General features: G+C 40.6%; 1 protein-coding gene across 2 annotated transcripts in view; it reads left to right on the top strand.

The window, feature by feature from the left end:
• Positions 1–27,614, top strand: part of med12 (mediator complex subunit 12) — a 197,220-nt gene that overhangs the window by 137,040 nt on the left and 32,566 nt on the right. For both annotated transcript variants that reach the window (XM_087992009.1, XM_043704779.2), the window contains 5 exons: positions 12,256–12,417; positions 13,232–13,343; positions 21,866–21,955; positions 25,132–25,241; positions 27,148–27,283. In XM_087992009.1, coding sequence (XP_087848135.1) covers positions 12,256–12,417; positions 13,232–13,343; positions 21,866–21,955; positions 25,132–25,241; positions 27,148–27,283 — 610 coding nt within the window. The remainder of the gene's footprint in view (positions 1–12,255; positions 12,418–13,231; positions 13,344–21,865; positions 21,956–25,131; positions 25,242–27,147; positions 27,284–27,614) is intronic.

Below are 27,614 nucleotides of genomic sequence, written 5' to 3'. Positions count from 1 at the left end.
TCATGACAGGCCACCTCCTTTACTCAGTGTTCTGACCCATGAAGACAAGTGTCCCAAATGCCTTCTTCACCACTCTCTCTACCTGTGACTCCACTTTTGAGGAACTATTCGCCTGCACAACTAGGTTTCTTTGTTCAGCAATGCTCACCAAGGCCCTACCATTCAGTGCATAGGTCCTGCCCTGGTTTGCCTTAACACAATGCAAGACCTCACATTTATCCAAATTAAACTCCAACTGCCACTCCTTGGCTCATAGGTTCATCTGGTCCATGTCCTGTTGTACTTTGAGATAATCAGCTTCACTGTCCACCACAGCATCTATTTTGGCATCATCTGCAAACTTATTATCCATACTTCCTATATTCCTATCCAAGTCATATATATAAATAATGAAAAGCTGTGGTCCCAGTATCAAACCTTGTGGGACACTGCTGATCACAGGCCTCCAGTCTGAAAAGTAACCCTCTAGCTCTAAACTCTGTCTCCTATCTTCAAGCCAGTTTTGTGTCGATTTGGCTAGCTCACCGGATCCCATGTGATCTCACCTTACTAACATACTGAACCTTGTCAAACAAAGTCCTTACAGACAAAAATCTCAAGTTAGTAAGATATGATTTCCCATGGACAGAATCATGTTGACTATCCCTAATTAGCCCTTCCCTTTCCAAATTCATACAATTCTTGACCCTCAGAATCCCCTTCAACAACTTATCCACCACTGATGCTCCCTAACTGTTCTTTATAGCATTTCTAAATAATTGTACACACATTAGCCAACTTCCAGTCATCCAGCATCTCACCCATGGTTGTTGATTATGCACGTATCTCAGCAAGGGTCCAGCAATCTCTTCTTTAGTTTCGCACAAAGTTCTGGGAAGCACCTGATCAGATCCTGGGAATTTATCTACCTTTATATGTTTTAAGAACTCCAGCAGCTCCTATAATATGAATCGTTTTCAAGACATCACGATGTATGGGAAGACCCTAAAACATGCATGGTGAATGATGTCCAAGGTTTACCACTCAGTGAGTTCTCAATCTCTGGGAGGGTGGTAGTAAAGATAAGTGTAAAGAGGTTGGAAATTTGATCTGCAGGAGGCACATGGGAAATTTTCTTATAGCCAATGTAAGAGTCACATGGACAGAGGCCTGGAAACAGGTTAGTTGCCAAACTGTTGGTCGTAAAGCATGCAAGGAGTGGAGATACATCACATAAAACAGGAAAACCAAAGAAAGAATGATGTACTTTTTTGTATCATGATCTATGATTGCAGAGGAATGGAGTGGCTAATTTACTGAACACAATTAAAGAAAATCATCTTAATTGTAAAGCTCCTTGGTTAATTAATCTGTCTTTTGACGGGAAATGTTGATTTACTGGTAGCATTTGGGCATTTATTTTACAAAAAGGCAGTGCTGCTAGCTTTCACAACAGGAGTGACTGGCCTGACACTAGACAAACTTTGCAGCAATATTGTTCCATCTGTCCCATTGAGGCTTGCACAAATTGGTTGAATGAAGATAGTAACGATATGAGGAGCAGATGGTGTATGTCAGCCAGGTGCAGTTCTGCTGCCAACACTGTCATGTATTTTAATCTGCAAGCCAATTTTGAAAAGTGAAGACTTGCCATTAATAATGCTCAGTTGGTCTAACTTAACATGATTCTGTGTTGATACTGACCATAAGAAAGGATGACAGGCATGATGCTGAGCCGGTCTCCCACAGCTTAAATGATTGTGCAAACTGCTTTGCGTGCTGTTATATGATGTTCCCATTCCTGCAACTATCTATGATGTAAAGACCTTTTTAGGTTTTATCTGCTGGCTACAGTTCATGAATATAGAGAAGAAAAAAACCCTTTTCTCTAGATCTTGTCACCACTATGTACTTCATTATGAAAGGACAATAGCTTGGTGGGAATCCATCCACATTAACATTTCCAATTACATACATGATTTGAAGTCCCAGGCTGCTATTCGACCAATCCTACTATTCTATAGTCTAGCTGACGTCTTTGTTCCAAGCCTGTGTTGTCCTTTGCTTGGGCTGGCCTGGTCAAACTAACTGAATTGTGAGGATCATAAAAATATAAGAAGTTGGAGTAAGAGTAGGTCATTCGGCTAGTCAAGACTGACCCACCATTCAATAATATCGCAGCTGATCTGCCTCAGGTCTCAACTCCACTTTCATGCCAGCTCCTCAAAAGCCTCAATTCCCTGATATTCAAAAATGTATCTCTTTAAATAATTTCAGTGATCTAGCCTCCCAAACGCTGTAATACAGAATTTCTGACCTGGTTTCAATCACTACCTTGTGGAAGATCTAATTTTTGCATTCCGTTTTGATTGATGGCCCTACTGGTGCAAACATCTTCTCAACCTCTTTCCAACGTACTATACATTCAACCACTCTAAGTGTCTCTGCAGAATGATCAGAATGCCAATGCAATTTGTAGTACTGACTTCTGGTTCTGGAAGTCACTGTTACATGTGAATCTAAAACAAAATTAGCTAAACTTCTGGTCAACTCGCCTCAAAAGTCTTTTAAGACTACCCACCAATTATATACATCTCATATTCTTCTAAATTGTTTAGCTGTTCTTGATAAATCAACCCCTAATTCCATAAAATCAACTGAATGATGCTCTTATGAACTGCCTCCACGGTTTATTTCAATACAGGGGCCAAAATTGTTTACAATACTCCAAGTGTGGCCTCACCAACACCATGTACAGATTGTCGAGACTTACCTATTTTTAAATTCCAGTCCTCTAGCAATGAAGGCTCAAATTCTATTTGTCTTAATTGCTTGCTGTATCTGCATACTGGCTTTTCATGTTCAATGCATAAAAGCACCCAGATTCATTTGTGCTGCACTTGGATTTTGGAGACTCTCTCCGTTTAAATAATAGTCTGACTTTTTATTCTTCTTACCAATTTGCACGACCTCCCACTTTCCTACACTAAATTCCCTCTGCCACGTTTTTTGCCCATTCACTCAACCTATGTCCCCTTACAGATTCCTTATGTCCTCATCACAATATGCCTCTCACTTATTTTTGTATCATCAGCAAATTTGGATTTGTTACACTTTGTGTTCTCCAAGTCATTAATATAGGTAGTAAGAAATTAAGTCCCTCGCACTAATTATTGTGGCATTGAGCTATTACATATTTCCAACATGAAAAAGACCCATTAACCCTGAATCTGTTTTTTGTGTGTTTACTAAACCTTAATCTGTGCTAACGTATTAGCCCCCAATACTGTGGCTCTAATCTTGTGCCATAACATTTTATATCGTACCTTAAATCAAATCCCTTCTGGAAATCAAAATACATTGCATCTACCAATTTCCCTTCATCAACTCTGCTTGCTATAGTCTCAAAGATCAATAGCAAATTTGTCAAACATACGTTTCACAAAACCATGTTGAGACTCTGTTTGATTGAATTAAGTTTTACTAAATATTCTGCGATTTTGGTTTTTCCCCTCAATAATGGTCTGTAGCATTTTCCCAATGACATTGGTTAACTGTCTTGTTTCCTGCTGTCTATCCATCTATCTGCCTCTCTTGAAGAGGAGTTCGACATTAGTGGTTTTCCAACAGCTGGAACCCTCTCTGAATCTAAGTTCTGTAATATTATGAGCAGTGCCGCTAATATTTCTGCAGTGTCTTCCTTTGAACACCTCTGATGCAGGGTCTGGCTACTTGTCTGCCTTTCGTCACATTCATTTGTCAAATACTTTGTCTGTCATGATAGATATTCTTGTAAGATCTTTCCTCCCATTAGTACCTTGTTTATTTATTATCTTGTGTGTGAATGGAATGGGCTGCCAGAGGAAGTGGTGGAAGCTAGTATAATTGCAACATTTAAAGGACATCTGCATGGGTATATGAATAGGAACGGTGTTAGAGGGGTATGGGCCAAGTGCTGGCAAATAGGACTAGATTAGTTTAGGATATCTGGTTGGCATAGACAAGTCAGACCAAAGGGTCTGTTTCTGTGCTGTATTGAGTTTTTTGAAGAAGTAACAAAGAAGACTGATGAGGGCAGAGCGGTAGATGTGATCTATATGGACTTCAATAAGGCGTTCGACAAGGTTCCCCATGGGAGACTGGTTAGCAAGGTTATACAGGGAGAACTTGCTATTTGGATACAGAACTGGCTCAAAGGGTGGTGGTGGAGGGTTGTTTTTCAGATTGCAGGCCTGTGATCAATGGATCACAGTGCTGGGTCCACTACTTTTTTGTCATTTACGTAAATGATGTGGATGTGAGCATAAGAGGTACAGTTAGTAAGTTTGCAGATGACACCAAAGTTGGAGGTGTAGTGGACAGCGAAGAGGGTTACCTCAGATTACGACAGGATCTTGACCAGATGGGCCAATGGGCTGAGAAGTGGCAGATGGAGTTTAATTCAGATAAATGCGAGGTGCTGCATTTTGGGAAAGCAAATTTTAGCAGGACTTATACACTTATTGGAAAGGTCCTAGAGAGTGTTGCTCAGCAAAGAGACCTTGGAGTGCAGGTTCACAGTTCCTTGAAAGTGGAGTCACAGGTACATAGGGTGGTGAAGGCGGCGTTTGGTACGCTTTCCTTTATTGATCGAGTATTGAGTACAGGAGTTGGGAGGTCATGTTGCAGCTGTACAGGGCATTGGTTAGGCCACTGTTGGAATATTGCATGCAATTCTGGTCTCCTTCCTATCGGAAAGATGTTGTGAAACTTGAAAGGGTTCAGAAAAGATTTACAAGGATGTTGCCAGGTTTGGAGGACATGAGCTATAGGGACAGGCTAAATAGGGTGGAGCTGTTTTCTCTGGAGCGTCAGAGGCTGAGGGGTGACCTTATAGAGGTTTACAAAATAATGAAGGGCATGGATAGGGTAAATAGGCAAAGTCTTTTCCCTGGGGTTGGGGAGTCCAGAACTAGAGGGCATGGGTTTAGGGCAAGCGGGGGGAAAGATATAAAAGAGACCTAAGGGGCAACTTTTTCACGCAGAGGGTGGTACGGGTATGGAATGAGCTGCCAGAGGAAGTGGTGGAGGCTGGTACAATTGCAACATTTAAGAGGCATTTGGATGGGTATATGAATAGGAAGGGTTTGGAGGGAAATGGGCCGGGTGCTGGCAAGTGGGGGACTAGATTGGGTTGGGATATCTGGTCGGCATGGACAGGTTGGACCGAAGGGTCTGTTTCCATGCTGTATATCTCTATGACTGTACGTTTATATTGTTCTCCACTCCGAAGACTGATGTAAAGCATTGTTTTAAATTGCTTGCAACTTCCCTTTTTCCAGTTTTTAATCCCAGGTTGCATCATTCAAAAGTATAGCACTTACTTTAGCTACTCTTTCTTTTGCTATTGTTACAGAAGCCCTTGATATTTAATTTTATACTTATTGCCAATTTACTGTTAATCAATTTTCTATCTTTGTTTTAGTCATCTACTGATGCTTCCATTTAAAAAAATTCCAATCCTCTGGCCACTTTGTATGCCTTGGTCCTTGATTGGATACTCTGTGATTGCCTTGTTAACCATTGGTGTTCATCTTTCTCGTCAGATCCTTCTTTCTGATCTCAGTAAAGTTTTTCCAAGTGTTATGAAATATTTGCTAAATGTCTGCCACTTCTGTCTTGCTGATTATTTTCTTTGTCTATCTTCCCCAGCCTGCTTCAGACAACTCTTTCGTCACACCTCTGAATTTGTTCTTATTTTTAAGTTGAGGATGCTAGTTGTGAGATAAAGTTGCTTTCTTTCAAACTGAATTTGAAATTCTACCAAGTTGTAATCACTACCCTCCGACATTCCTTCACCATGTGATGTGTTACGTCCTACCTCACTACACATCCAGGAACAGGCTATTTTAGATCTATTAATATGTTGTGCAATGCATGACTCTGAAAAGTTATCCCTGATGCACTTTACAAATTTGGTATTTTGTGTTACACTTGTCCATCTGGTTTGTTTAGTTAATACGCAAATTAAAAGTACTCATGATAGCTACATATCTTCTCTATTTCCCAATTTGCACTACGTCCTACAGTGACACAACTCTTTGGGGGCTTATGGATGGCTCTCTCCTTTGACTTCTTTGCTTTGCTGTTCCTTATTTGTATGATTTAAGATCATGATCTGTTGCACCTATATCACTACTCACCACAGCGCAAATACAGTCTTTTACTAACCAAGCCACTCAACCTTCTTTCCCTTTTTAGTCTATTCTTCCAGAATGTTAATCCCCTTGAATAATGAGTCCCAGTTTTGGTTACTTTGTTTTTAATTCATTCCTGGGACTGGCCAGCATTTATTGCCTGTCCCCAGTTGCCATTGAGAAGATGGTGCTAAGCTCCCTTTTGAAGTGCTACAATCCATGTACTGTAGGTGCATGCCCACATTTGCAACAATATCTCAATCACAACTGTCGAGTCCTATTGATTGATTGATTTCTAATTGTATTGTCAACTCATCTACCTTGTTGAAACTACTGTATGCACTCCGATAAAACAGTTAAGTGTTTGACTGTTTAACTATTATTACTTATTCTGGTTTTAATTTTTGTCTCTTTTCTCCCCTTACACTCAGATTATCATTTGTCTCTTTACTACTGCTGTTTGGTTTCTTTTTGATTTTTATACTTTCCTTCAATTGAGCACCTTTCTCTGCATATCTTCCTTCCCTGACTCCCAGCTTTCTTCTTCCCCAGCACTGGTGCCGGTGCTGCATGAATTGGAACCCATTTCTCCCACATAATCCTTTGAGCCACACATATATCTCTCTAATCTTAGTTACTCTATACCAATTTGCACATGCTTAGGTAGTAATCTGGAAGTTTATGGTTCTGCTTTTTAATTCATTGTTAAGATGCTCATAATCTCTCAGTAGATCTTCTTTCCTATTCCTGCCCATATTGTTGGTACCTCCCTGGACTACAATAGCTGGATCCTTCTTCTCTTTCTTCAAATTCCTCTCCAGCCCAGAAGAGAACCTTGGTACTGGTGCCGAGACCTTGGTACTAGGCAACACAGGCTCTGGACTGTGTCTTTGCTTCAGAAAACAGTATCTATTCCCTTAAGTACAGAGAGGAGCTTTACGGCTTTGCTGCGTAAATTTGTCCCACACATAGCATTTCTCCCCATTGTAATTAATACTGGATATTAGTTTTTAGAAGACCTTTTGATCATTTGGCAGCTCACATTTTGAAAATTTCTGGGTTTTTTTTTGAGCGCGTCAAATTTGGTGATTCAAAGCAGGGCCTTAAATACTAATTGTCTTGAAGGTTGCACTTGGGTCTTCCCTCACATGAGTACAACACCACAGACCATCAACCAGATGTGCATTTAATTTACTCCAATTATGACACTCGATTTTTCAGTTTGAATAAGGTATTTATATTCATATCATGCTGATGATTAAATTGTACCTGAAATGAGTTACAAACATCCATTTTTAAATCGTATTGCAAATGTTTATGCAATCAGATGCTGCTTTTTCTAGTCTTTTTCTGATAAAAGGTTGTGTTTGTTTAACTTCATGAGAAGAGACTAAGGAAATGGTAAAATTTGTGTATTCTCTTATTACCTGCTTTTGTACAGCATGTTAAACCAAAGCTGTGCCAGCCAGTTCAGATACTATTCCAGATATGGAAGATCTTTTGATTTCCTAGCCAGCGTTACTATCTTCACCTATATTACTTTTTAAAAGCATTATGCCAGCACTTAGCCATTATTTCAAGCGCCTTGCTGTACATGAATTACCTGCTGCACTTGGCTATTAAACAATTACTTCAGTTTGAAAATAATTCCTGGGTTGTGAAGTAAATTTGCAATTTGCAGGAATGTATTTGGGTATATAAGTGGAAGTTCTTTTCTCCCTGCATACATGATCTTAGCCATAAGACAATAATAGTAATCAAGATGCAGGTCATTCTCCTATAATGCATGTTTTGTAAATGGGATTTGGCTGTAATGCGATTGGTGATTTGATGAACGATTTTTTTAAAAATGTGAACTCCCATTGGCTATTGCACAAATTAAAGCAAGCTGCATTACTGGAACAAGTCTGAATGCTAACAAGTCTGCGCGATCATGAGAAAAGGAACTTGAGGAGATGGAGCAGCTTCTAAGTGTGTGGATAGAAGATCAATCGCAAAAGCAATCTAGGACCATCTTTCTCACCATAAAACTGAAAGCCTTATCAATTTATGAAGACCTAAGGAAAAAAGCTGAAAATCCTCCAGGTGTGCCTGCCTTCAGTGCTAGTAGTGGCTGGTTTGCTGGATTTAAGAACTGCTTTGCTTTTCATAGCATAAAGTTATATGGCAAAGCTGCCAATGCAGACGAGGAACGTGCATTGCCATTTCCTCCTGTGGTGAAAAAATCGGTTGAGGAAGAAAGCTACATCTTAGATCAAAACTTCAATTTGATTGAGACAGGTTTATACGGGAAACAAATGCCATCCAGAACCTACATTTCTCAGAATGAAACACATGCTCCATGTTTTAAGGTCGCAAATGATCGTATGACTGTGCTGTTGGCTGCCAATGCTAATGGAGACTAAAAGCTTAAGCCGATGGTGGTGTCCCACTCTGCCAACCCGCAAGCTTTGAAAGGTTACCTTAAGTTCACTCTAGGTGTTTACTTCAAGGCAAGCAAAAAAAGGTTGGATGACAGGACAAATTTGTTCTGACCTTATTGTTGATGTTTTTGAGGATGTTTTTAGAAATGATTGCAGGAGAAAAAATTTGGATTTCAAGATTCTCTTCATTCTGGACAATGCACTAAGCCATCTTCCCACCATTGGTGAGCTTACTGAAAACATCGCAGTGCTATTTCTACCTCCGCACACAACCTCTCTCATTCAGCCCACGGACTAGGGTGCAATAGCAGCTTTTAAAGTTTATTATTTAAGGCACATATTCATGAAGCTGATTATCTTCATTATCCCCCTCAGTAGCTGCAGTGTTCTTCAAGTTTGGAACAGTTTTAACATTAAGAATGCCAATGGCATCGTTGTGGAGACCTGGGGAGATTTTAGTAAGGACTGCCTACATGCAGTTTGGTGGAAGCTTCTCCCAGATTTACTTCATAATTTTCAAGGTGTTGAACCATCAGAGGAGCTTCCAGCAATCAAAGAACGTTGTGTTGCTCTTGCAAAGCAAGTTGGATTTGAAGAAGTGGAAACTGATCTACAACAACCTGTCACTGTGGGGGAATTTGAAGTTCCAGATGAAGACTATGAATTTCAGGATGCAGCACCATGAGAACTTTCCACTTCTCTTTTCTCTTCTATCCTGAGGGAAATTCAGAAGCTGTTGCAGCTCTTTGAAGACAATAACTACAATGCAGAATGCAGCAGGATTGGTAGCGTAAAGTCTTGTCTGACACCCTATGAACAGCTTGTTAATGAAAGAAGAAAGATAGCAAAGCAGCAAAACGTAGATGTAGTTTTTAAACCAGTTCCCAAGAAACAATCTTTGACTGTGCTATTATTTGTGTTAGGCTAATTATTTTTTGTTTCAATTTTTACTATTTTTGGTGGTCTGCCCCAACCCTGCTTTTCTCATTAGCACCGTTATTCTATTGCGTGATTTTCTTTAACGCAAGGTTGCAAGAGAATGCAAGTATCACGTCTTAAAAGAACAGACTGTAATTTGATGGTCTGTACATTTTCTGTAGTATTTGAGATTAAGCTCGAATTGAAAGCATAGTTGTGTCTCTTTCAGATATTTTATTCCTTCTCCTTTTCTTGATTGTTCAGTCATCCTCTCTAATGAGCCAGTCTCTCGCCACTGGTCCTTTGGAATATTAAACTGCAGTTAAGTCTGGACATTTGATGGCCAGAAAATGGTTTAGAAAATCAAATATGCTGCAGGTTACCCTTTATTTATCCTACTAATTACATCCTAAAAAATCGAATACGTTTGTCGAGTAATGATCTCTGTTTGATGAAACCATGCTGTCTTTAATAATACAATGATTTTCTAATAATCCCTTAATAATTTATTATACTACTTGTATGAAACTGGTGTTCTTCCAATGGGACTGTGTTTTTTTCCCTTCACTATTGAATGGCTGTGTTATATTTCTACCTTCTCGTCTGCTGGGAGTATTCCAGGATGTAGAGAGTTTTGAAAAATAAGCAGTACGTCCACTTTCTTTGCAATTCTTTTACAGCGATAGGCCGACTGGTTCTGGGTATTTGACAGTCTTTAATACTTCAAGTTTCTCCAGTACTTTTTCTCTGCAAATATTAATTGATTTAAGTTCCTAATTCTTACTAACCGTTTTTGTTACAATATATATTAATGAACATCTATTCTGTTATGTAATTTGTCTTCTGTTATGAAAGACACACAATATTTTAAATGTCTCTGCCGTTTCCTTATTCCCCAGAATGATTTCTCCTGTCTTTGCTTCTAAGGGACCAATAGTTACTGTAGCTGCTCTCATCCCTTTTATAGACATATCTAATCAACCTGTTAGTTCTGTTACGATATACCTCTGGGGTACGTAGGACACTACAAATGCACCTCAAGAACTCTCCTTGCCTTTTTATTATACTTTTCCAGGTCACAATCTTAATTACATAAGGTTGCCAAACATCACTTATGCCATGATTTTCCCTTCTAGCCTTTTCGTTGACCGTGCCAACTGCATCCCCATCTTATCCGCACCTTCTACTCCCGACTAAAATCAGTACACTGCTCTAATGCCTCAATCTCTCTTCAGATTTCTAAATCTTTCTTCACCTGACCCAATCCCATCACCCTCGCAAGTAGCTATTCAGTTTACAGTCCTATTCACCACTCTAATTATTTTAAAGAATATTGATCCTGGCCCATATGAAATGAACTGATCCAACAGAATAGCTTTCTTCTTTCTCCGTACTGGCATCGTTACCTCACGAATCAAAACATTTCCTTTCCATATCACTCCGAACTTTTAATCCTTTGCATTTAATTCCTTTTCTGATCTACTTGATGCTATGTCAAGTGGTACATGAGTCTGTAATCTAGCGGATTGTTACATATTGCTTATAATATGCCTAATGTTCCAAGGTATTCAAAGGAATAATGTTATGGACCAGGCCAGATCTCCCTCAAAACATTTTAAGAAGGTAGCTCAGACCCTAACTTTTTTAGTTGTTTTAAGTAGGTGTAAGTTGGATATTCCAAGAGTGATGCAGTTGGTCAAGCCACTCAGTTTTAAATAAAACAGAATTTATTTAGAGACTACCGAATAAAACAAAACAAAATAAACAGAATTTAGATTAACAAGTAATTGAAAATCCAACCAGCAAGATATCCTCCACAACTTAACAAAGAGCTGTTCCAATTTCCTGCAAAATCCCATAAACACATCCTTTGACAAAAAGGTAAATTCAAACACAGGTTCTTACAGAGGAGAGAGAGATTACAGAGAGGATCAGTCAGGGATCATTGGCTAAAACGTGGAACCTCCTTTTTCTCCCCCCAGTAGCATCTCGGGGTCCCCAGCAAAAACTAAACCAAATAGAAAAATCTCTGAACTGGGAGAACTGGCCACTCCTCTTTCAGTGTACAAGTGGTTTTTTTTTAATCCTAAAAGTCTTTTTTTGCAATTGTTGCCTTAGGCAATATCTATTAGCTATAATCCAAGTGGCCCTACCCCAGACAAATCGGAACCTCTACCTTTTACAACTCCTTTTGGGGGAAAAAAAATCAAGAACAACATAGGCTTGTTAAAGGAGCATCATCATCATCACAATAGTATCAGACAAAATTTGCAGAATCATAAAACCAGATATTTAAGTAAAAGTAAAATGGAGCTAATGTTTGAAATCTGAAACAGATGCTGGAAATATTCAGCAGGTCTGGCAGCATCTGAGGAGAAAGAAACATAATGTTAGTGTTTCAAGCTGGTACACATGTAAGGCAATCAACATAAATAACTTCTGCATTCTACTGATGGTGCTAGACCTGCTGAGTATTTACTGTATTTCTGCTTTCATTATTTAAGGTGACACTAGGAAAAGTGACCAAAAATTTGTTTAAAGAAATTCTAATGATTGTCTTAAAGGAGGAGAGTTTTGTTTTAATTTTGTCTCCAAACTCCTAGGATCTGTTAACTGAACTCTCCTCTTATGGTCTCCAGGTTATGCTACTGAAAGATGGTCTATTGTTGAATTCATTCGAACTCCAGGCATCAAGATCATCTAATTGTAGGTGATATACATATGTATGCTTGTTGTTTTTATTTTTGTATTATATATAGCTCATCAGAGCGGACGGGTGTTTGGCTGGTGGCGCCATTGATTGCAAAATTGCCAACATCTGTCCAAGGTCATGTACTGAAAGCAGCTGGTGAAGAATTGGAGAAAGGTCAACATCTAGGGTCATCCTCACGGAAAGAACGAGACCGGCAGAAGCAGAAGAGGTAAACATGGATTTTTAACGTTTTATTGAGTAGTCAGAACAATGGATATGCTTAGTTTGTTGCTGTCCCCGCTGTCAGCTTTCTACTGTTAACTCATTTAATATTATTTATGCTGTTGTGGCCTCAAGGTGTTTTTATGCTTTAACCAATAACAAATCTACCCAGTGCATTGCACCACAATACTGGGAAGAATGCCCTGCAGCCTAGTATGAAAGGGCAGATCTCTGTTTAACCAGGATCACAACCATCCATAAAAACATGTCATGATTCTGCAATGCACTTCCTTGGATCTCAGTCAGTGTGATATTCGATTACATTGAAGCTGTGGATTGAATAATGGTGTCTAAATTGCAACAGAACAGTCCTCATTTCTCTTTTTGGAAATATCATTTTTTGGATATGGTTGTTGTCAGAAAACCAACATTTATTCCCTATATCCACAGTTCTTAAGATTTGATGAGCTGCCTGTATGTTATTCTCTGAGCAAATTTTCAATTTTTCCTTCTTCCTTCCCTTTTAGCAACAATGTGGTGTTTTGTACTTCACCAAAAACCGAATTATCCACAAATCAATGGTCACGATGGTGCACTGTACTTTCTCACATTCAATGTAATATTAAACCAGTGTCATTCATTTCCATATGTATCTGCATTTAAGGGGTGCCTTCCAAAGTTCAGTTGAATACTTCATATTGGGCCACATTAATTCCATTCAATGCATTGAAACATTCCATGTTATATTAATTTTAATACAAAATGAGTTTGGTCATATTAACATTAATATGTTCTATTTAATCTTTACTTTCTCTGTCCAGTATGTCTCTGCTAAGCCAGCAACCGTTTCTTTCTCTGGTTTTGACTTGCCTGAAAGGGCAAGATGAGCAAAGAGAGGGTCTTCTCACATCCCTTTACAGTCAAGTCCAACAGGTAATGTAATTCTCATATTATTGTTAAAGGTTAGTGACTTTCACATCAACAGGTTTACATGTAGCCATCAAACTGGTGTGTTTCAGTTCATTTGCATTGCTAGATCATCAGATAACATCATGAAAACCGGCTAGGTTTGTTTTAAGATGATCTGTCCATCCACATGATTTCATTCTTTCAAAATTTAGTTCTACTGGCTTCCCTTTACAGCTTTTTAAATAATTTGAGCAGAATCTTATTTTAGCGCCAGCAGCCCTCAGATGCAAATGCAACACACACTTTGCCCAACCATCCAAAATAATGCCCTTGAACGGGAATAGATTATTTGGCTGAAAAGTAAGTGTCGAGAAGTCATCAGTTTAAAATTAACACTTGGACAATTAAGATTTCTTTTTTTTAAAATTTATTCATTCACAGGATGAGGGCCTCGTTGGCTAGGCCAGCATTTATTGCCCATCTTTAATTGCCAGGAGGGCAATTAAGAGTCAACTACAGTGTAATGGGTCTGGAGTCACATATAGTCTTGACCAGATAAGGATGGTAGTTTCCTTCCGTAAAGGACAATAGTGAACCAGATGGATTTTGCTGACAATTGACAATGGATTCATGGTCATCACTAGACTTTATATAATTCCAGTTTTCTTTACAGTGGGTATGGAATGTGGAATGTTTTGCCTTGAGAGGTTTGTTGAAACTGAGATTATTTCATTTTTAAAGGAAAGGTGATTAAATCTAAAATGGAAGAAGAGCTATTGCAAAACAGGATCCTGGCATTAGGCGGGATTTGCAGAGAAATGCCCTTCTGGGTCTAAGTTTCCTATAGTCTGTAATTAGTTATTCAAAAATTGTCTGACTATTTGAAGTAATTCACTGAAATTAACTTAGTGATGTTGAAGAAACGACTTTGTGTGAACTTAATGGAGTAAAAAGGAATAGAGATCATTTATGTAGCATCTTTCTTGATAGGAGGGTGTCAAAAATATTTTTGCATGCAACCAATGAAGTACTTTCCTACAATACTACAACAACTATACTTCAAAGGTACTTAGTTGGTTGCAAAATGCTTTCAATCATGATCAAAAGGTGCAATATAAATGCGAGTGTTTTCTTTCTTTTGAAGTATTGTAACAACTGTAATTTAAGAACCTTATCAGCCATTTAGTGCACAGCAAGCTCCCAAAATAGCTATGATGTAAATGACTAGATCATCCAGTCTAGTCTGAGGAATGAACATTGGCGAGGCCACTGTAGGGAACTCCCTTGCTCCTCTTTGAATACTGTCATTGTTTTAAAAAAAAAATTGGATGTGAATGTAGAAGATATAATAAAGTTTACAGATGACACGAAAATTGGTGGTGATGTTGAAAGTGAGGAGGATTGTATCAGGCTGCAGTCTGCTGTTGATCAGCTGGTAAAATGGGCAGAGTAATGTCAGATGGAATTTAATGATGTTAAAGATGATGTAATGCATTTTGTGACGTCCAATATAGGAAGGATATACACAGTGATTGGTCGTGATTGACTACTGAGGAACAAAAGGACCTTATTGTACAAGTCCATAAAGGTGTGAGAACAGGTAGATAAAGTGGTGAAGGAGGCATTTGGTATGCTTGCCTTTGTTAGCCAGAGTATAAGAATATAGGAGCAAGGAACTCTTGTTACAACCTTATAAAACATTTGGTTAGGGCACAGATGGAATATTATGTGTAGTTTTGGTCACCATTCTATCGGAAGAACGTGAATTCACTGCAGAACGTGTAGAGGAGATTCGCCAGGATGAAAAGACAGTTATGAGAGGATGGAGCTGGGTTTGTTTTCCTTGGAGCAGTGGAGGCTGAAGGAGGGATCTGATTGAAATATATGAAAGTACGAGAGGTATAGACATCATAGATTGAGAATATTTCTTTTCTATGGCAGACATATTTAAGACCAGTGTGAATAGGTTTAAGGTGAAGACTAAGTGCTTTAGAGGAGATCTGAGATTTTTATATCGAACATGCTGCCTGAGACAGTGGTGGAGGCAGGTACTCATAACATTTAAGACACCAAGGCATTGTAGGCTATGGACTAAGTACAGGTAAATGTGATTAGTGTAGTTTGGTATTTGTTGATCGGTATAGACATTGTTGACCTGTTTCTATTGTGATGAAGCTGCTCCTTTAACAAGGTTATGCTGTCCTTGGCTTTTTTTTCCCAGGGAGGTCATAAACAACACAGACTCCAAAACATCTGGGGTTGAAGGGTTTTAGAGCCAGTTTGATAATATCTAACAGATACTGATTCAGGCAGAAGGCTTTCAAGTTTTAAAAGAAAAACACTTTTACAATGAAAGTGGAGTAGCCAGTTCTGCCAGCTCGGCTTCTGTCTGGTTCAGTTTGGTTTTTAACAGTAGTGTGGAAAATGCTGCTGGACGCAAAGAAGCTGGTCCTGCCTGTACTCTCTCTCTTGATTTTCTATCCTGTAAGAACCTGTGTTTAATTTTTTTTCTTTTGTGCCAAGGGGTGTTTATGGGGATGATTGCAAGTATTTGGAACAGCATCATTAAGTTGGAATGACCTGTTGGGTTTTCAAAGAGGTTAAATTGTTCGGTATTCTGTTTTCTGTTTTTTATTTCATTCAGTATTCTTGTAAATAAATTCTGTTTCGTTTAAACTAAATGGGTTGACCAATGGCATTTCTCCTGGAATATCCACTTTACACCTGCTTAAAACAACTAGCAAAATCTGGGCTGCCTTCTTGAAATGTTTGAGGGATCTGGCCGAGTCCATAGCACTATACTGCATGATTTTATGACTAAAATTAGCTTAAATTATGTGCTGAAATCTTGAAGTAGGGCATTCACTCTTTTGACTTACACTTTGGATGCTACCGGCTATGCCAACGTGATAACCTTTGAGGAATGAAATAAGGGTTTGAAACATGTTGGTTTTGTCTTTCAAATAGATGCTCTGTCACCTGAGCAATTCTGACTCCACATTAAATAAATCAATTTATAGGAAACTACTTTGAATTGATTTGCATAGTCAGGTGGAAAAGGACTAAAAAACCAAGTATTGTTGAATCATATTGGATTAAACTTGCCTTCTCCCAGTTGTCTGCTGTTTTTAATTTTGGGCATCTTTATTTTTGGAATATAGTTCAATAGTTACTGACAACCATCAATTACTTTGGTTACTCTGCACAGCTAAGCATCAATAACGAGCATCAGCAGCTGTTATGCTGGGAAAGGCCAGCTAAATTGTCATTTTTATCAATATAATTTCCAGCTGGTCAACAATGAAGGGTGAAGCATAAAGAATTTAAAATGGCAGCTGATTTGGTAATAGAGAAAAAAATCACTTCTGGGTATTAAAATAAAACAATTGGAACAGGTGTAGTTCATGGAGACTTCACAAGTATGCTTTGCTATTTAATAAGATCATGCCTGATCTGCTGTCTCAACTACCCCTTTCTGCACTCTTCCCAAATCCCTTGATTCACTTTTTGTCTAAAAATCTATTGACTTCAGTCATGAATGTATTCCGTGACTAAGCATCCACAAACCTATGGAATACTGAATTCCACAAATGCAGTATTCTTTGAGTGAGTACATTTCTTCTCATAAATTGTCAATCTATTATCCTGGCACTATGATCTCGGAGTCTTCGTGCAGCTGGGGGAAGCAGCCTCTTGGCATCTGCCCTGACTAGGCCTCTTAATATTTTCATGCAAATTAATGAGATCACCTCTCAACTTCTAAACTCTTGAAAATATGGGTCCATTGTACTCAATTTCACTTCATAGAACAGCCCAATCATTCCAAGAAACAATCTAATAGAGTCTTACTGCACGTTCTCTAAGGCAAATATATCCTCCCTTCATTAAAGAAGTCAAGCTGCATGCAGTACAACAGCCATATTCTCACCAAAGACCTTACTATTTGCAGCATGACTTCCTTACTGTTATTCTGTGACATTTGCAAAAAAAAAGCAAATTAGTTCTGCCCCAGTCAGGCACTGAAATCATTTGGAAAACCTTTTCTATCACTCCAGTTGATATGAGAAGACAGTATAAGGAAATGGTGTAACCTCGAATTTGTTTGATTAGTGGAAGGCATACAGCAGGATTCCTTAAGTGTCAGTACTAGGTATTTAAAAGATCTTGATAACCTTGTCTTGGTGTACAGGACACAATTGTAGACAGATTCAAACTTTTGAGAGTACTGATTAACCTTCAAGAGAATGTAGGTCTGCTGATGGAATGGATAGACAAGTGACAAAGTGATAAATGATCCAGGTAAAAACAATGACTGCAGATGCTGGAAACCAGATTCTGGATTAGTGATGCTGGAAGAGCACAGCAGTTCAGGCAGCATCCGAGGTGCAGTAAAATTGACGTTCCGGGCAAAAGCCCTTCATCAGGAATACAAGTAGAGAGCCTGAAGAGTGGAGAGATAAGTGAGAGGAGGTGGGGGTAGGGAGAAAGTAACATAGAGTACAATAGGTGAGTGGGGGAGGGGATGAAGGTGATAGGTCAGGGGAGAGGGTGGAGTGGATAGGTGGAAAAAAAGATAGGCAGGTAGGACAAGTCATGGGGACAGTGCTGAGCTGGAAGTTTGGAACTGGGGTGAGGTGGGGAAGGGGAAACGAGGAAACTGTTGAAGTCCACATTGATGCCCTGGGGTTGAAGTGTTCCGAGGCGGAAGATGAGGCGTTCTTCCTCCGGGCGTCTGGTGGTGAGGGAGTGGTAGTGAAGGAGGCCCAGGACCTCCATGTCCTTGGCAGAATGGGAGGGGGAGTTGAAATGTTGAGCCACAGGGCGGTGTGGTTGATTGGTGCGGGTGTCCCGGAGATGTTCCCTAAAGCACTCTGCTAGGAGGCGTCCAGTCTCTCCAATGTAGAGGACACCGCATCGGGAGCAACGGATACAATAAATGATATTGGTGGATGTGCAGGTAAAACTTTGATGGATGTGGAAGGCTCCTTTAGAGCCTTGGATGGAGGTAAGGGAGGAGGTGTGGGCGCAGGTTTTGCAATTCCTGCAGTGGCAGAGGAAAGTGCAAGGATGGGACGGTGGGTTGTAGGGGGGCGTGGACCTGTCCAGGTAGTCAAGGAAGGGAACGGTCTTTGCGGAAGGCGGAAAGGGGTGGGGAGGGAAATATATCCCTGGTGGTGGGGTCTGTTTGGAGGTGGCGGAAATGTCGGCAGATGATTTGGTTTATGCGAAGGTTGGTAGGGTGGAAGGTGAGCACCAGGGGCGTTCTGTCCTTGTTACGGTTGGAGGGGTGGGGTCTGAGGCCGGAGGTGCGGGATGTGGACGAGATGCATTGGAGGGCATCTTTAACCACGTGGGAAGGGAAATTGTGGTATCTAAAGAAGGAGGCCATCTGATGTGTTCTGTGATGGAACTGGTCCTCCTGGGAGCAGATACGATGGAGGCGGAGGAATTGGGAATACGGGATGGCATTTTTGCAAGAGGTAGGGTGGGAAGAGGTGTAATCCAGGTAGCCGTGGGAGTCGGTGGGTTTGTAAATGTTGGTGTCAAGTCGGTCGTCATTAATGGAGATGGAGAGGTCCAGGAAGGGGAGGGAGGTGTCAGAGATGGTCCAGGTAAATTTAAGGTCAAGGTGGAATGTGTTGGTGAAGTTGATGAATTGCTCAACCTCCTCGCGGGAGCATGAGGTGGCGCCAATGCGGTCATCGATGTAGTGGAGGAAGAGGTGGGGAGTGGTGCCAGTGTAATTACGGAAGATCGACTGTTCTACGTAGCCAACAAATGGACAGGCATAGCTGGGGCCCATATGGGTGCCCATGGCTACCCCTTTGGCCTGGAGGAAGTGGGAGGATTCGAAGGAGAAATTGTTAAGAGTGAGGACCAGTTCAGCCAAACGAATGAGAGTGTCGGTGGAAGGGTACTGTTGGGGACGTCGGGAGAGGAAGAAACAGAGGGCTTGGAGGCCCTGGTCATGGCATATGGAGGTGTAGAGGGATTGGATATCCATGGTGAATATGAGGCGTCGGGGCCGGGGAAAAGGAAGTCTTGGAGGAGGTGGAGGGCGTGGGTGGTGTCTCGAACGTATGTGGGGAGTTCCTGGACTAGGGGGGATAGGACAGTCTCGAGGTAGGTAGAAATGAGTTCATTGGGGTAGGAGCATGCTGAGACAATGGGTCGGCCAGGATGTTCAGGCTTGTGGATCTTGGGAAGGAGGTAGAACCGGGCAGTGCGGGGTTCCCGGACTATGAGGTTGGAAGCTGTGGGTGGGAGATATCCTGAGGTGATGAGGTTCTGTATGGTCTGGGAGATGAGGTTTGGTGATGGGGGTGGGGTCATGGTCGAGGGGGTGGTAGGAAGAGGTGTCCTCGGGTTGGCGTTTGGCTTCAGCAGTGTCGAGGTCAGTGCGCCAGACTACCACTGCACCCCCTTTATCTGCTGGCTTGATGTTGAGGTCGGGATTGGAGCAGAGGGATTGGAGGGCTGCGCGTTGCGAGGGTGAGAGGTTGGAGTTGGGGAGGGGGGTAGACCGGTTGAGGCGGTTAATGTCCCGGCGACAGTTGGAGATGAAGAGGTCGATGGCGGGTAATAGGCCAGCGCGGGGTGTCCAGGTGGATGCAGTGTGTTGGAGGTGGGCGAAGCGGTCCTCGGAAGGTGGGTGGGAGTCCTGATTGTGAAAATAAACTCTGAGGCGGAGGCGGCGGAAGAAGTGTTCGATGTCACGGCGTGTATTAAATTCATTGATGCGTGGGCGGAGGGGGATGAAGGTGAGTCCTTTGCTGAGGACTGATTGTTTGTCCTCAGTGAGGTGGAGATCTGGAGGGATGGTGAAAACTCGGCAGGGCTGGGAGTTGGGATCTGGTGTGGGTGTGGAGCTGGGAGTGGGGGCAGGGCCGGTTACTAGAGTGGGTGTGGAGGTGGGGGGAGTGAGGGTGGAGTCATGAGCAGGGGTGGTGTTCCCCTCAGGGTTCTGGGGGGCAAGGATGGTGACAGTGGGATCTGTGTGGGCGTGTCAGCAGAATGCAGGTGAGTGGCATTGAAAAATAATCCAGTTTGAACAAAGAGAGGCAATAAAAGGTATAATTGGTTAAGAGGACAAGGTAAAGTTCCAATGGAGTTGAGGAGCACAGAGATCCAGAGATGCATATGCACAAAGTGTTGAGTGTGGCAAGGCAAGAAGAGAAAGATAGGATCCTAGGTTTTATAAATAGAGAGGGGCAGAACAAAAGTTACATGAATGGCTCTGGGAATGAGGGACTTAAGTTACTGGGATACATTGAAGAACCTGAATTTGTTCTCCTTAATATAAAACTACATATTAAAGCTGTTAGTGTTAAATGGTATAGCATAAAAGCAGATTTTATAAAAAAAAACATGCATCTTACAATTATGTCATTTTGGGCAACAAAGGTCTCTATGCACAAATGCTTTGTACTGAAGTGTAATATCTGTCTGAAGCCTGTTGTGCAACAAAAATCTTGTATCCTGTCAGCTGTTGTCAAGGAACAGAACTTCAGTATAAACATAAAGCAACAGCTGTTTCCAACACTGGATGTAACAACTTCAGAATTTTATTTTGTCCTACCAATTCAAGGAATTTGTCTCCTGGTTTGTTGATTATCTGCTCAGGCGACTGACTGTGTGGAGTTTGCACGTTCTCCCCGTGTCTGCGTGGGTTTCCTCCGGGTGCTCCGGTTTCCTCCCACAATCCAAAGATGTGCAGGTCAGGTGAATTGGCCATGCTAAATTGCCCGTAGTGTTAGGTAAGGGGTAAATGTAGGGGTATGGGTGGGTTGCGCTTCGGTGGGTCAGTGTGGACTTGTTGGGCCGAAGGGCCTGTTTCCACACTGTAATGTAATCTAGTAATCTAATAAAAACATTCTCTTTAATGGAAATGTTACATGAACTCCAACTGCATCTACTGCCTCAACCAAGTGCCATTTTAATGCATGAGTCTATAGTGAGTAAGTGTAAAATGGAATACAGCTAAGTCAAGTTTTGACTTCATCCAGTATCCAAACAAATGCACTTTCCAACAGGATCAAGAGTCGAAACCTTGTGTATTTAACCAGGCTTTTTAAAAACCTAAATGGGGATAGTGAGCTCAAATATCTTGATGATCCTGACATATGAGTTTACTGAAATAAAGAATAGGATTTTGAATTTCACATTTTACTGATTTGAATAAGTGCACGAATGCAGTATATTCTAGACTTCAGTTGGATTTGAACTGTGATTCCTTTCAAACCTTGAAGAATTATGTGAAATTTAGTGCCGATGGCATTTCCAGTATTGTACTGTGAAAAGCCCTACGAGGATTAAAGGTTATGTGAAGGGTTCAAAGAATTTAGCTTAATTTCTTGTATTAAAGCTGTATTTGAATTCTCAAATACCTTTACCTGTTTTTGAAAACTTTATTGATATCTAAATAGCTGAGTTTCTTATGAAATAACCGTATCAGTCTGACAGAAGGTTAATTTGTGGAAAGAATGGCGCTAACTAACTGATCACCAGCAGATAAATTCAATAACCATATTATTTTCTCTTCTCAGATTGTAACAAATTGGCGTGAAGATCAGTACCAGGATGACTGCAAAGCCAAACAGATGATGCATGAAGCTCTGAAACTCCGCTTAAATCTTGTAAGGCTTGTTTAAAGAGAAATTATTTTTAAACACTTTGCCTTACAGCCAGCATGGTCTCTTTCTAACCTTTGTTATTCATTCATTTTCTCTCCGGTTTACATTTGGGCATTGCTTCATTTCATTTACTTTCCCTTCCTTTCTCAATTTTGTTTTTCTTAAACTTATTACGCACTAATTGTGTCATTTTGTTCGGGAAAAGACTTCATTTTGAATGTGAATGTTCTAGTCTCCATGTTCACAACCTGATGGGAAGACTTCTGCAAAGCAATACCTGTCCCAGGGTATGATGTATTCAATGATTCCTGTAGAGTGCATATTGTTTTTAAAGTATTTGGTGAGGTACAACCACCTTTTGTTTCGTGCATTGCTTTAAAACCCAATACTTGGAATGTATTACTTTTCTTAAAAAAATGTGGAAACTCCCAAATCATAACAATATCAATGGAGGCAGATACAATAGCAGTGTTTGGGAGACATCTTGATCAATATATGAATAAGCGGGAAATAGAGGGATACGTATCATGTAAAGGCAAAAGTTTTTAGTTTCGAATGTGTGACAAAGCTGCTCCTTTAACAAGGATATGCTGCCCTTGGGTTTTTTTTTCCAGAGAGTTTGTAAATGACCCAGATTCCAAAAGGTCTGAGTTTGCATGGATTTTAGGGCCAGTTTGTTTACAGCTAATAGATGTTGCCTCAGGCAGAAGGCTTTCAAGTCTTTTAAAAAGCTTGTATAATGAAAGGGCAGTGGCCAGTTCTCCCAGCTCAGCTATTCTCTGGTTTGGTTTTAACAGTAGTAATGTGAGAAGCTGCTAGAATTCAAAAGCAAGCTCAGGCTGGTTCACTCTCTCTTTCTTCCTTGCCTATAAGAACTTGTGTTTGATTTTACCTTTTGTGTCAAGGGGTATTTATGGGGATTGTTACAAGTATTTTGGAACAGCATCATTAAGTGGGATGATCTATTGGTTTTTGGATAGGATAGATTATTTGGTATTCTATTTTCTATTCTTTGTGTTTCATTCAGTAATCTTGTAAATAAATTCTGTTTTGTTTAAAATGATCTGATTTGACCAGCTGATTCTCTCCTAGAAAATCCTCTGTACACTGGCTTAAACAACAAGCAAAGTTAGGGTCTTGGCTACCTTCTTGAAATGTTTTGAGGGGGCTGGCCTGGTCCATAACAAATGGTATGTTGTGTTCGTGTCGGCTTGGTGGGCTGAAGGACCTGTTCTTGCTGTACTGTTCTTTATTCAATGCAAGAACACATAAGAGGAGCAAAATACTGCAGATGCTGGAGTCTGAACTGAAAACAAAAAAACTGCTGGAGATCACAGCAGGTCAGGCAGCATCCATGGTGAAACAAAGCAAGCTAACTTTTTGAGTCTATATGATTCTTCATTAGATTGCACCGGGACGATTCAGAGGAAATTTACCAGTATGTTTTTAGCCTGTGAGTTTTATTACTTATGAGAGATTGGATAGGCCAGAGTTGCATTCCTTGAAGCAAAGAAGACTGAGAGGGGCCATGATTGAGATATATAAAATTACGAGGGAAATATTTAGGGTAGACGGGAAGAAACTTTTACCCCAAAGGAGAGATCAGCGAACATTGGACATTGACTTAAGGTAAGGGGCAGGAGGTTTGGATGGGATGTGAGGAAATAAAATTCACCCAGACAGTGGTGGGAACCTGGGACTATCTGCCTGCAAGGATGGTACAGGAAGATGTGCATTTATAATGCCAAGGCATAAAGGTCTATGAGCCAAGTGCTGGAAAGTGGGATTAGAAAGGTTTGCTGTTTGTTTTGACCAGTGCAGACTCAATGGGCTAAAGGACCTTTTGTTTCTGTGCTGTAAACTACTTTAACTGTAATTTTTAATTCCTTCTTTATTACAAACTTCAGTTACAGCAATGAGCAGTCTCTCTGCCTTAATTTTTGTAATTTAATGAATTTTATATATTATGATCTAAACAAGTAAAGAACAATGGCTGTTACCTTGAACATATTATTTCTTCATCCAAGATGATACTGGGCCACAGAAAAATGTTAAATCATGTGCAACATTTCCAGCGTGTCAAAAGTACTGCATTGAAAAATTCAATTATGTAACCTGTATGAATGAATCTATGCTGTATCCGCCACTACTTCAGAAAATTGTCTTGTACCAAGTCTGCTTGGCTCAAGTTAGAGCCAAGATTAGAGTGGTGCTGGAAATGCACAGCAGGTCAGGCAGCATCTGAGGAGCAGGAAAATCTACGTTTCGGACAGGAGCCCTTCATCAGGAATCAAAGGGCTTAAATTAGAGCCCTTTGTTTGCTCAAATGCCTATCAGTTAGTAAATTACAATTCAGTTTGCATTTGTATTCATTGTGGTGTTGTTCTGTCTTTCCTATTGGTCTAGGGATGAGTTTAGCTTTTTAACTTCATATATGCTTAATTTGCAACTAAACTTCCATGCTTCAGAACAGATTCCTCTTTAAATTTCAAGCTACTTTCAGCTCAAGCACTACTACTCGTGAAAACATTCATTGATTGCAGGATTATTTAAAAATTGATTTGGAGTATCACTGGCCTCAGTATTCGGTCAATATTTTCTGTCTCATTAAGGAGCTAGGCGAACTGGTCACTTACTCTGGTCCTCTTTACTCAGTAACTGAATGGCAAAGTTTACCTTTGGAAATTGAGTCAGTTTTATTTTTATTCATTCTTTGGTGAGGGCATTAGTGGCTAGGCCAGCATTTATTGTCCATCCCAGAGAGGAGTTAAGCGCCAACTGCACCGCTGTGGATCTAGAGCCACATGTAGTCCAGATCAGATAAAGCTGCCAGTTTTCTTTCCTTAAGGATATTATTGAACCAGATAGGTACTTCCGGCAATTGACTTTGGGTTAATGGACAAAATTAGACTCTTAATTTTATTGAACGTAAATTCCATCGTCTGCTGTGGCAGGATTCAAACCTCGGTCCCAAGAGCACTACCTGGGTGTCTGGGCTAACAGTCCAGCAATAATACCACAAGATCATCGACGCCTCATATCTTCTAATTGCCTTCAGTCAAATGTTTAATTGTAGGATCAACTGAACCTACAGTTTGATTACATTCAGTGCTGAGAGCCAATAGATTTTGAAAGGATAATCACTCATTGCATGTTTTTGTTTCTGATTTACTTCCCAGGTAGGTGGGATGTTCGATACCGTCCAGCGTAGCACACAGGGCACCACTGAATGGGCTGTTCTTCTCTTGGACATAATTAGCAGTGGAACAGTTGACATGCAGTCCAACAAGTATGCACCATAGTTACTTATATGTTCTGAAGCTTCTAGCAATGCAGCTGCTGCTTCTCCTGCCATTTTCAGCGGTGTGGTAAATAATAAAGCCATGCAATTCTCTGACTTTTCTGAAATAACTTGTGGACTGGTATCTGTGCTGTGCTGCGTTTGCATGCACTATAAGGATTGATAGCTATTGAATGTTGTATGCAGAGCTTCCAGGTAGTATGAAATTGCTGGAAATATTCAACAAGTGTGGTAGCCTCAGTGGTAAGAGAAACAGAATGGGTGTTTTGAGGTCACTGATCTTTCATAGTACTGAGGAGATTAAAGTCGTTAACTCTGTTTGTCTTTCCACAGATGATGCTAGGACTGCTGAGTATTTCAACCTTTAGTTTTATTTCAGATTTCCAGTAAAAGCAGTATGTCCTTGTTCTTACCATAAAGCATGGTGGTCAGTTTGTTTACTTAAACAGTGACAGTTCTGCATGCAGAACTTCAGTGATAGTTCAGCAAGTTTAATTTTTGATTAGGTAAGTTGCATCAGCCAAGATATTCTTAGCTGTGAGGTTTGTTTGATCTCTGCTGAATTATTTGTGATTTGTTAGAATTGGGTTTTCCACAGCTTCTTTTGACATTGTGTTACAAAGGAGAAAACATATCTTTGATTCTTAACCTTAATTTCTATCTTATAACCATCGGTGTTCATGTGCGAAGCTCATTTGGAGCCAACACATTTTGTATATACAAAAACAGAGGTTGATAGAAAAGCTCAGCAGGTCTGGCAGTATCTGTGAACAGAAATCAGAGTTAACGTTTTGGCTCCAGTGAGCCTTCCTCAGAACTGATGATAGCTAGGAAAATGTCGGTATTAATGCAAAAGGTAGGGTGGAGGGAGTGGGTAAGGAATGAATGAAAGGTAGGGATAGAGCCTAAAAAGAGAGGAGAACAGTTGGACAGACAAAGGAGTGAATAATGATCTGGCTAGGAGGGTGCATAGCTATTAATGGAGACTTTAGCATCTAACAATGGGTTGTGTGTAATAGCCTGTGTGATAACAAGTCCTGGTGTGTGGAGATGGGGGCTAGGACATGGGAGAGTTCAAGCCCTAAAGTTATTGAACTCGATACTGAGTCCAGAAGACTGCAGGGTACTTAAGCAGAAAATGAGGTGCTGTTCCAGTTTTCGCTAAGCTTCGCTGGAGCACTGCAGCAAGCCTGAGACCTGGATATTGGCCAGGGAACAAGGTGGTGTGTTGACGTGGCAGGCAACTGGAAGCTCAGGGTCATTTTTACAGGTAGAATGTAGGTGTTCTGAGAAGCTATTGCCCAGTCTATGCTTTGTTTCCCCAGTGCAGAAGAGATCACATTGTAAACAGCGAATGCAGTAGACTAGATTGTGTGAAGTGCTGGTAAAACACTGCTTCATCTGGAAGCAATGTTTGGGCCCTTGGCTACTAAGGCAGGAGGAGGTAAATGGGCAAGTGTTACACCTTGGGCGATTGCAGGGGAAGGTACTGTGGGGGAATATTGGGAGTGAAGGAAGAGTGGACCAGGGTGTCGTGAAGGGAATGGTCTCTGCAGAGGGCAGATAAAGGAGGGGAGGGGAATATGTGTCTGGAGGTGGCGGAAATTGCAGCTGATGATCTTTTGGCTGTGGATGCTGGTGGGATGGGAGGTAAGGACAAGAAAAACTGTATTTATGTTGCAGGAGGGAAGGGGGTGGGGTGAGAGCCGAAGCGTGGGACATGGGTCGGACCAAGTTGAGGGCCCTGTCAAAATGGGGGTGTTGGGGAATCCTCGATTGAAGAAGAAAGTGGACGTTTCGGAGGTTCCCATGTTGGAGTAGGCATCATGGTGTATACATTGTATATATACATTGCTGTGAAATGTCCCTGAGAATAAACTGTCTTGTTTCCCAGTGAGCTGTTCACTACAGTCCTGGATATGCTCAGTGTATTGGTTAATGGAACTCTGGCAGCAGACATGTCAAGCATCTCACAAGGCAGTATGGAGGAGAACAAGCGAGCCTACATGAACCTTGTAAAGAAACTCAGGGTAAAACCTTTTATCCTTTGTTCCTAAACATCTTGTAGAAATAGTAAAGGAAGTTTACACAATATTGCTATTGATGAAGGAAACAAGTCAACCTTTCCTAGTTCATTATAAACAACCTTCAGTACTCTCAGCATTAAGCTGCTTCTTCAGCATTTCCACAATGTTAGCTCCATTACTTTCTAAATCTGTATCACGTTTTCAGTCTGTAATGATGACAAAACGAAATGTTGTTTTGCTGATTTAAGCTGTACTTTAGTTCTGTTGTTTAATTTGTATTTGTATCTATTTTGCAACCTGTATATAAGCACCTCCTTCCATTAATGCAAAGATC

The sequence above is a fragment of the Chiloscyllium plagiosum genome, unplaced genomic scaffold (genome assembly GCF_037043375.1).
Source record: "Chiloscyllium plagiosum isolate Xiang-an unplaced genomic scaffold, Cpla_swu_hap1 HiC_scaffold_11, whole genome shotgun sequence".
NCBI lineage: Eukaryota > Metazoa > Chordata > Chondrichthyes > Orectolobiformes > Hemiscylliidae > Chiloscyllium > Chiloscyllium plagiosum.
This window is presented reverse-complemented; position numbering and strand designations above follow the sequence as displayed.